The 10,844-nt window shown below is 45.4% G+C and overlaps 1 protein-coding gene across 7 annotated transcripts; it reads left to right on the top strand.

The window, feature by feature from the left end:
• Positions 1 to 4,257: 4,257 nt before the first annotated feature.
• HDHD3 (haloacid dehalogenase like hydrolase domain containing 3) lies at positions 4,258 to 8,522 on the top strand. 7 transcript variants are annotated; one of them, XM_060199987.1, is made up of 2 exons: positions 4,258 to 4,494; positions 7,471 to 8,522. In XM_060199987.1, the coding sequence occupies exon 2, from the start codon at positions 7,644 to 7,646 to the stop codon at positions 8,397 to 8,399; it is 756 nt and encodes a 251-aa protein (XP_060055970.1). In that variant the 5' UTR covers positions 4,258 to 4,494; positions 7,471 to 7,643; the 3' UTR covers positions 8,400 to 8,522. The 7 variants fall into 7 exon arrangements, with proteins under 7 accessions (XP_060055970.1, XP_060055969.1, XP_060055968.1 ...); XM_060199986.1 differs by having other exon boundaries at positions 4,258 to 4,535; XM_060199985.1 differs by having other exon boundaries at positions 4,258 to 4,571; positions 7,486 to 8,522.
• The last annotated feature ends 2,322 nt before the right edge of the window (positions 8,523 to 10,844 follow it).

Here is a 10,844-nt window from a genome sequence, read left to right as displayed (position 1 = left end):
AACGATGACAACAATAACAACAACTAGGGCAACAAAAGGGAATAAATATTTTTTTAAAACTTGGTTTTATTTTTTCCCCAGCCTTTGGGTGATGGTCAGCAAAAATTAGTACTTGATGAGTCACAAAGCGTGGACAGGGGAGATAATACCATCATTAATGTTACATACTCATGTCAGAGCTCTCTCATTCAGTCCATAAGCCAGAACTGCAATGCTTTGATTTAAAAAAAGGGGGGGAGGAGGGTGGGTAGTGGGAAGTAGCACAGTGGTTATACAGAAATTTCTGGGTTTGCTTACTCTGTGTATAAAAATCTCAAGTAGGGAGTCGGGCGGTAGCGCAGCGGGTTAAGCGCAGGTGGCGCTAAGCACAAGGACCAGCGGAAGGATCCTGGTTTGAGCCCCCGGCTCCCCACCTGCAGGGGAGTCGCTTCACAGGCGGTGAAGCAGCTCTGTAGGTGTCCGTCTTTCTCTCCCCCTCTCTGTCTTCCCCTCCTCTCTCCATTTCTCTCTGTCCTATCCAACAACGATGACATCAATAATAACTACAACAACAAAACAACAAGGGCAACAAAAGGAATAATTAATTAATTTTAAAAAAAAGTTTAAAAAAAATCTCAAGTAAAAAATCCTTGTGTAAGTTGGTTTCTCAAGAATCAGCCAAGCCAATCCTAAGTATAGTAACACAACCACTGGGTCTATAGATAGAGGATAAAAACCTTCCAGGGATTTCTGTCATCTGACATAGTGGAGAAAGTACTTGTTGCATCTGCCATGTCTAAATTGGCAAAAAGGCCTATCTCAGAATAACAGGGAGCTTTCAGTGGATTTCCTGTGATGGATTTCATTATTCTAGAAAAAGTACTCAGAGAGTGAAGGGCAGAATCTAGAGGTCACGTAATTAAATTAGACCTACAACTTCAGAGGACACATTCACAGATCATATATCCCTTTTGTGTAATGGTAGTCATGTGACCCAGAGCAAAAACCCTAATTTTTCTGGAGACTCAATTTTCTCAACAGAAAGCAGTCTACTTCTCAAAGGACCTTTCTCTGTGCTTTCTTTGGATCCTGTTATAGTAGACATACTCTGTATTTGGAGAAATAGAGGTTGGTTCCAGGGGCAAGGGTGGTTATTTTGGAAATTAATTTAGAGTTAGCCTGGACTTTACCTAGAAGTTATTTTTGCAACCCCCATTTTTCATATTGGAGACTCAGGCTCAAAAAGGGTAGTTCAGTGGGGGGCTCACAGAGGGTCAGGTGGCAAAGTTGGAACTAGGATCTGTGGGATTGGGTTTTAGGCAACCCCAGAAAGAGGGCAATCTTAGACATCCTCAGCTCCTGTGATATGCAGGTGAGTCACTGGCCACCCAGTCACCTTTTCCACTCCCATTTTTTGGGACTCCTGCTATTGACACACTGCATATTTTGCTAGCAAGTCTAAAATGAGGTTCTTCCTTGCATACCCCATATATGTACTTCCTTCCAGGCCTAAGCACAAGTGAGGATGAGGTGGTTCTGAATGAAGTGAACAAGCCAGCCTTGGAAGTTTTTGTTCAAGCAAAAGAAAACAGTGCTGAGGAGACAGCATAAAGGTTATGCAAAAGGACTTTTCATGCTTGAGGTAACAAAGATCCCAGGTTCAGTCATTACCACCATAAGCCAAAACTAAATGCTGTGGTTAAAAAGAAGAAGAAGAAAAGAAAACAGCCTAGGAGGTGATGTAATGACAAAGTAGTAAATTCTCTCAAACATGAAGCCCTAGGTTCTAACCTCAGTGTCATGTGTTGGAGTGATACTCTTGGCTTTTTTGTTTGTTCATTTGTTTTTACAACCAGAGCACTGTTCAGCTCTAGCTTATGGTGATAGTGCTGGGGATTTAAACTGGAACCTTTGGTGCCTTAAGAAAGAGACTTTTTGCATAACCCCAGCCCTTCATTAATGAATCTTAACAAAAGAGAAAAGTACCCTGGGGGTGGAGGCCCCAGGCTGTAACACAGTGGGTTAAGCGTACATGGTGCGAAGCACAAGAACTAGCATAAGGATCCTGGTTCCAGCCCCCGACTCCCCACCTGTGTAGGGGGGGGTCGCTTCACAAGTGGAGAAGCAGGTCTGCAGGTGTCTTTCTCTCCCCATTTGTGTCTTCCCCTCCTTTCTCCATTTCTCTGTCCTATCTGGCAACAACAACATCAATAACAACAATAATAATAACCACAACAATGATAAAAACAAGGGCAACAAAAAAGGAAAATAAATATTTTTTAAAAAGTAGCCTGGGAGCTAGAAAGTTGTACATAAAAGTATGAGGTCCTATATTTAAAATAAAAAAATGGGCTCAGATCTAGAGGGATGCAGAGGTCACATAGGCTCCTAAGCTAATTATGGGCCCCAGAGCACATCAAATCGGTGGGGTTTACAGTCAACAATATTTATACACCTTTCCGATATTCGAGGGTTACTCTGTTCCTTGATCCAGCTTTCTGGTCCTTTTTCCAGCTATGACATCATCTCCCCAGACAATAACTTGGATCCACTGGCATATCAGATTTCAGGCTCAGGGGCAAAAAGAAAAAGGAAAAAACAAACAAAAAAACTAGTATAGCCACAGGTCCTTAGGAATTTAACTAAAATATGCCCACTAGCTAACTACAAAATGGAGGACCTCCCAACTCTTCATCTGCACTATTCCAGCCCTTAGGTCCATTATTGGTCAACAACTTGTTTGGCTTTGTATGTTAACTCTCTTGTCAAACACCAGGTTCCAGATGCTAGCATGATGCCAACCAGGCTTCCCTGGACAGACAACCCCACCAATGTGTCCTGGAGTTCTGATTCCCCAGAGGCCTTCCATACTAGGGAAAGAGAGAGACAGGCTGGGAGTATGGATTGACCTGCCAATGCCTATGTTCATCAGAGAAGCAATCACAGAAGCCAGACCTTCCACCTTCTACAGCCCACAATGACCTTGGGTCCATACTCCCAAAGGGTTAAAGAATAGGAGAGCTGTCAGGGGATGGGATGGGATACAGAGTTCTGGTGGTGGGAATTGTGCAAAGCTGTACCCCTTATCCTATGGTTTTGTCAATGTTTCCTTTTTATAAATAAAAAAATTTTTAAAAAGAAAAAATGGGCTAATATATATAGTTATAGAAATAATAGTCAACCCATATCTGCAACTTTGAGAGAACTACTGTAGGTTCCAATGGAGGGAGTGGGGGTACAGAACTCTGGTGGTGGGAACGGTGTGGAATTTTGTAAATCAATATTAAATCACTAATAAAAAAGAAAAAAAAGGGGGGAAAAGTATGAAGTCCTGACTTGATCTCCCAAGGTTGACTATACATAAATTTAAAGGGATTGTGGAAAGAAGGAAAACATAACTACATGCATGCTTGTATTTGCCCAGAAAAAAATGAGAGTATGTTAACTAAAATCTGCCATTTGCTGCAACCCTTGGAGGTAGGGAGGTGCTCCTTTCTCCCATACCTTCCCATGGCAGTTGCCCTGGCTCAGCAAACTTTCTGGGCCCCAGGGGCACCTCTGTACTTGTGATTCCTCACCTGGAGTATTTGTAACTTAATCTTCACCTGTCTGCCATTCAGATCTTGCTCCTCCCCTAATTTATCCAAAGAGGCCCCCAGTCACTTCCTGAAACCATGCTGTTTTATTGCCTCCGTAATACTTGTCCCTCTCTGAAGTCTTATTTTTATCTTTGATTTCTGCCTGTCTCTTTCATGGCCTACGAAAGCAGTGTATTTCTCAGTGTATCCTTAGTTGAGGAGAAGGTAAAGCGGAGAGCCGTAAGTAGTAAATAAGGCGGGATTTTCTGTTTTACACAGTATGCTTCGTATTTTTTAACATCTCGAGGTGAATATGCAATTTTTCCAACAAGGGGGTGGGGTGGGGGAGAGCTGCTAGGTTACTGCAAAGATCTCTACATTCAACAAAGTGGACTGAAGGTTTCCAACCAAATGCAATTCCCTCCTGGTAACGACTTGGGTACCTAGACCAGAGAGGTGCGTGCCCTGCCCAAATCCACACAGCACTCAGTAAACCTGGGCGGGATCCAAATTCTGATTAACACAACTCCCGGCACCTTCTGGAGGGGCCGACCCAAGGAAGGTGGAGAGGCTGGGGAGGGCGGGAGAGCGAGGAAAGGTGCACGTAGGCAGAGTAGGAGGCGCACCCCGTAACCTGAAAGTGTGTCTGTAGGGCCGGGCGGGAGGAAAAGGGAGCGCAAGGACCGGCAGGCTGGGCGAGCAGGGCGGTGGGCACGGACGTGGGGGTGAGCGCGCGGAGAAGGAAGTGGAGGGGCTCGTGGGCGGAGGAGGCGGCGTGTAGAGCGCGACCCGTAACGTGTGGAGGAGGGGCGAGTGCGGGCCAGGCGGAGACGGCGCTTCCTGGCGCGGGCCTGCGGACTCGCCTTCCCCCGACTACTGCACCGTGAAGCGGTGGGCCAGGAACTCAGAGCTGTTGGAGCGCGCCGGAGCCGAGAAGGTGACCAGGGAGCGCGACGGCCCGAGAACCCTCCGCCCCAGGTCACGCTGCAACCACGGCGGCTGTTTAACTGCGGGGTCTGTCTGACTTTACCGCTGGCGGGACCCGCAGGTGGGGAGGAAGGGTGAACTGTTAAGGCCTGCAGCCCAGAGTCCCCAACTCAGGCTTCTGGAAATGGAAGAAGCTGTGGCTGTGGGTCGGGTGCAAGAGCGTTTAGTTTATTATTATTTATTTCCAGAGCACTGGCTTTAGAGCCTTAGGCATGAGTCTCTGCATGACCATTATGCTATCTACCTCCTACCCCGGGAGCATTTGTTCATGTCTTAGTTGTACTAGTGTCCCCTATCCCCTCCCCTGTGATCTGGAGTGACTCTACCCAGTACCAAACCTGAAAAATTAGGGTCTCAGGGTGGGTATTTCCTACATTCCAAACTGATTCAAATTCATTTCCTTGATAAACTTCTCGTCCTAATATTTTATTTTAATGAGAGATTAGAGCACTACACAGCTCTGGTTTATGATGGTGCTGGGATTGAACCTGGAGCCTCAGGCCTGAAATTCTTTTGCATAACTATTATGTTGTCTCCCCAGCCTCCCTTGATAAACTTCACTAGCCCTGTCCCTTCCTCCGCAATAACTTTTTGCTTTGAATTCTCGTCCCTGGGGTTTCAGCTAGATAACTTGGGCATTCTACAATCAACTCTGTATGGGGAAAGACGCTGCATCCAGCCTCTGGGTACAGGCTGAGGAATCACTGCACTGCATCAGATTAGCCTTTCATCTGCTCTCCACCCAAAAAGGTGTTACTACCTCCATAAAGATGAAGTTAGATAAAGATTTGTTTAGAGATAGGTAGGACTAGGCTGCTCTCTCCTGCCCTTTTGCCCTGTGTTGTACAAGTTCACCAACGCCAGAATCTTTACGGTCTTGTGGGAAATTAAACCTGAGACCTTGGGAGGGAGTCTTTGGCAAGAAAATCAGTTGCAGAAGCCACTGTGCTGTCTCTATAGCCCCACCCCTTTTTTTGTCACCAGAGTTATTGCTAGGACTCAGTGCCCACACTGTAACTCTACCATTCCTGGCAGCCATTTTTTTTTTCCCTTTCCTTTTTCTAAGAAATAGGGATAGAAACACTTGTAGCACTGCTTCACAACTCATGGAATTTACTACCTGCCTGCTTGTGGGGGCTGGGGTTTATATACTTTTTAAATCAATTACTTATATTGGATCTATACAGAGACCTTGAGAGGGAGAGCAAAAGATACCTACAGCCCTGCTTCACTGCTTATGAAGCTTCCCCCCTGCATGTGGAAACCAGGGGCTTGAACATGGGTTTAACAGGGAACACCACCACCAGGTCCCAAGGACCAGGGTTTAAACTTTGATCCTCTGGCATAGTAATATGTGCTCTCTACCAGATACACTACCATCCTGTCTCACTTTTTTTTTTTTAATCCATGTATAAGTAGCAGCTAGAAGATTACACGGCTAGTAGAAGACTGAACATGCATGTCTGAGATGCTCAGATCAATCCCTGGTGCCCCATGTATAGGACTGGTGTTCTGGCTTCTTTCTCTCAAATGAAACACAAAATAAAAGATGTCCAAACAGTGGGGGCACTGGCTAGAGAGCCTGAAGTTTGTATTTTAACTTTGGCTGTTATGCTGACTCACTGTAATCTTGGGCAAGTATCTGCCCTTCTGTCATTCCTGTCAAATGTTCTGCAACAATCCTTTTATCTTTGGTAATCCTAATGATGAAAATAACAGTCATAATTATTTCTCTAATTGCAAGGCTCTGCCAGATATAGCCCCTATGTATGCAAAGTGTCCATCTCCTTGTCTTACCTCAGTACCTTTGCTGTTTTCAGCCCTTCTAGTTCCTATATAGTCACTAACTTAGTAACAATATTGGGTCAGGTCCCTGGATTTATATCCCCATGGGGCAGGCTGCCTTTTTTTTTTTTTGCCTCCAGGGTTATTGCCAGGGCTCGGTGCCTGTACCACAAATCTACTGCTCCTGGAGACCATTTTTTCCCCTTTTGTTGCCCTTGTTGTTTTACCATTGTTGTGGTTATTATTATTGTTTTTATTGCTGTCGTTAGATAGGACAGAGAGAAATCGAGAGAGGAGGGGAAGACAGAGGGGGAGAGAAAGATAGACACCTGCAGACCTGCTTTACCGCCTGTGAAGCGACTCCCCTGCAGGTGGGGAGCTAGGGGCTCAAACCGGGATCCTTATGCCTGTCCTTACGCTTTGCGCCACGTGTGCTTTAATCCACTGCGCTACCGCCCGACTACCTATGCTGCCTTTTTTATGCTTAAATGTTTTTATGACAAAAAGTGGGAGAGAGAACCAGAACATCACTGTGGCATATCTATTGCCAGGAATTTAACTCAGGATCTTATACTTGAGGGTTCAACACTTTATTGACTGCACAGGCTGCTTCTGTTATTTTTTTATTGCTACTAGGGTTATCATTGAGTTTTAGTTCCTGCATGATGAATCCACCACTCCTGGTAGCCATTTTTCTTTTCCTTTGTTTGATGAAACAGATTGAAATTGAGAGAGAAAAGGAGCTAGGGAAATAGAAGCTCACCACTTATGAAACTTTCCCCTGTAGGTGTTGAGCAGGAGCACAAGCCTGGGTCCTTGTTCATGGTGACATGACTAAACTAGATGAGCCATCACGCAGTCTCCTTCCCCTGTTTTTTAATGCCTGTAAATGCTGGAAATCTACCCTCATCCCCAGCATCAGCATCATCTACATAATAAGTGCTCAGTAACTGTGGGATGGACAGATGACCTCATTTAGTGTAACAGTTGTCAGTTTGAGGTCAGTGTGCTCCACAGGAGTTGACAGGGATTCAAGTGACTCCTAGACTCACACAGTGAATTGGTAGTGCCTCAGTATGGAACTTGGAGTCTGACACCAATGTCTGGAATTCCCTGCCTCACTTACTGTATCTCATTTCAGGAACTTGTGTTACAGGAATTGTTTTCCCAGTTGTCAGCAAAGCTGACCCTCAAGGTCTGGAAAGTGAAGACTTTTATTTACATTGTCATGGAGGAGTTGTCACCATTCCATTTTCTTCTGGTCTTGAGATTTGTGGCAGACCTGTGTTAGATGTGACCCCTTACTGCAGACCCATGGCACACAGGCTTCGGCTACAACTGCTGACATGGGACGTGAAGGACACATTGCTTAGGCTCCGCCGCCCTGTTGGGGAGGAATATGCCACTAAAGCCAAGGCTTATGGGCTGGAGGTGGAGGCCGGGGCCCTGAGAGAAGCCTTCGGGAAGGCTTACAGGGCTCAGAACCTGAGTTTCCCCAATTATGGCCTGAGCCACGGTCTCACATCCCGCCAGTGGTGGCTGGATGTCGTCCTTCAGACCTTCCATCTGGCAGGTGTTCTGGATGCCCAAGCCCTGACCCCCCTCGCAGAGCAGCTGTATGAGGACTTCAGCAGTCCCTGCACCTGGCAGGTATTAGATGGGGCTGAGGCTACCCTCATGATGTGCCGCAAGCGGAGTCTGAAGCTGGCAGTGGTCTCCAACTTTGATCAGAGACTAGAGAACATTCTAATGGGTCTTGGCCTGCGGGAGCACTTTGACTTTGTGTTGACCTCCGAGGCTACCGGCTGGCCCAAGCCAGACCCCCGCATCTTCCATGAGGCTTTGAGACTTGGTCAGGTGGAACCCGCAGTGTCAGCCCATATTGGGGATAACTACCGCCGTGATTACCAGGGTGCACGTGCTGTGGGCATGCACAGCTTCTTGGTGGTTGGCTCAGGATCTTTGGACCCTGTGGTTAGGGATTCTGTACCCCAAGAGCACATCCTATCCGCATTGCCCCAGCTCTTGCCTGCCCTTGATCGCCTGGAAGGCTCACCCACCAAAGTCTAAATCTGGTCAGGGAAGTGACTAGGCCCAGCACTGAACAGGGATGCCCTTCTTTCCTGAGATTTGGCCTTTGGTCTTTCCCCCCTGCAACCTCTGTAAGATGTTCTAATTATTAAAAAAAAAAAATATATATATATATATATATATGTATATAGTGTGTGTGTGGGGGGGCTTTTAGCACTACCATCACTACCATCACCAAACTGATTCATTTGTCACACTTGAGTTTCTATTCCACTGTGCATTTCCCTCTTCTCCAGCAAGATTCCTTCAGGGCCCAATGAGCTTCAAAAACCAGGCACTTAAAAATTCTATATTAGCAGAAGAAAATCTTTTATGAAGGGAGAGACTATATGAGACCCCCTATATGCTAAACAGGAAAAACAAACAAACTGCTTCAGTTGAAGCAAAGTGCACCTTGTTCAAGTTAATATACCTCAAGGGTTTAGTTTGAAAACCAGGGTACGTGGTCCACAAAGGTAGTTTAGTGAGTAGAGAGCATTCCAAACATAAAGTCTTGAGTTCAGTCTCCTGCATCACATGTGCCAAATTAATTATCTGGTTCTCTCTAAATAGATAATTAAATAAGCTTTGAAGAGACAGAAGAAAGGAAGGGGGCTGGGAAGAGAGCATAATGATTGAGGCTCTGAGGTCCCAAATTCAATCCCCAGCACTACGATAAGCCAGAGCTGAGTTTTTATTTCTTTTTTTTTAATAATTTATTTATTCATGAGAAAGATAGGAGGAGAGAGAGAACCAGACATCACTCTGGTACATGTGCTGTCAGGGATTGAACTCAGGACCTCATGGTTGAGAATCCAGTGCTTTATCCACTGCACCACCTTGCGGACCACAGAGTTTTTATTTCTTTTTTTTTTTATATATATATTTATTTTCCCTTTTGTTTCCCTTGTTGTCTTTTATTGTTGTAGTTATTATTGTTATTATTTATGTTGTTATTAGATAGGACAGAGAGAAATGGAGAGAGGAGGGGGAAGACAGAGGGGGAGAGAAAGATAGACACCTGCAGACCTGCTTCACCACTTGTGAAGCGATTCCCCTGCAGGTGGGGAGCCAGGACTAGAACCGGGATCCTTAACGCCAGTCCTGCGCTTTGTGCCACCTGCGCTTAACCCGCTGCACTACAGACCGACTCCCAAGTTTTTATTTCTTAATGAAGATAATGTTGACATATTCAAGTGGAATAAAGAATGATGAAACTTGCCCTGTAAGGAAAAAATAATGGGAATTTCATCTAGTCATAAGCTATGCTACTTATACCACTGACTAGAGTAGTTTAAGTAACCTGGAGTTTTCTTGTTAATTATAGACTATTTACCATACCCCAAAAAAGGTCATGCCTCTGTGCCAGGCTAGCGTGAGGGTGTTTCTTCCCGGGCACATGCTCTCTGGGTTGGAGAGAACTCGACGGGAGCCAACTTGGGCTGCTGCTTACTCAGTGACGCGGTAGAGGAACCAGGAACTCGTGGCTGAGCGGGAACACAATGCAATGCCTTTATTGATCAGAGACACCGCTTTTTATATATCTGTTTAACCGGAAGTGGCAAGTGGGAAAAGGAAATGGCTAGGAGAAGGGGTGGAGAAAAGAAAAAGAGCGCTAGGGAGTTGGGCTGTAGTGCAGAGGGTTAAGCGCAGGTGGCGCAAAAATACAAGGACCTGCGTAAGGATCCCAGTTCGAGCCCTGGCTCCCCACCTGCAAGGGAATCACTTCACAAGTGGTGAAGCAGGTCTGCAGGTGTCTACCTTTCTCTCCCCCTCCTCTCTCCATTTCTCTCTGTCCTATCCAACAATGATGACAACAATAATAACTACAACAATAAAACAAGGGCAACAAAAGAGAATAAATAAAATAAATATTTTTTTAAAAAGTGCTAACATAGAAAGCTTCCATAGCACCTGTTGCAAAGATTCTAACCAGTGGGATAAGCCAATACCCTGCAGGCAGGGTGGGTCTCAGGCAAAACAATGATTATGTAAATAGACCATAGGATCAACGATGGAGCAGGGCATAATGCCCAACACCTCTGGGAAAAAAAAAGGGGGAAGGGGTTGGGCATAGACTACCAAGGCATAAATCCATGCTTTTGGGATACTGTCTTCTAGGAGTACACAGTATTAGATTATAGAGAAGGGTAACCTGGGATGTGGTGTACTGGGTAAAGCATTGGATTGTCAGGCATGAGGTGTTCCAGGTTTGATCCTTGGCACTACATGTGCTAGAGCGATACTTTGGCTCACCCTCTCTCTTTATCAGTAATAAAAATCTAAAAAGATTTTTAACATGGGACACCTTGGTTAGTCATGAGAAGAAACTGTTTATACCCACCATGTATATTTTAGGTTCTGTGCTGGTTTTTGATATTTAACCCTCAAAGCTATTGGGTGTATATATAGGTGGTGTGGCCCTTGCTCTACAACTGAAGGAAG

The sequence above is a fragment of the Erinaceus europaeus genome, chromosome 10, assembly GCF_950295315.1.
Source record: "Erinaceus europaeus chromosome 10, mEriEur2.1, whole genome shotgun sequence".
Lineage (NCBI taxonomy): Eukaryota > Metazoa > Chordata > Mammalia > Eulipotyphla > Erinaceidae > Erinaceus > Erinaceus europaeus.
Note: the sequence above shows the minus strand (reverse complement) of the source record. Positions and strands in the feature narration are given on the sequence as shown.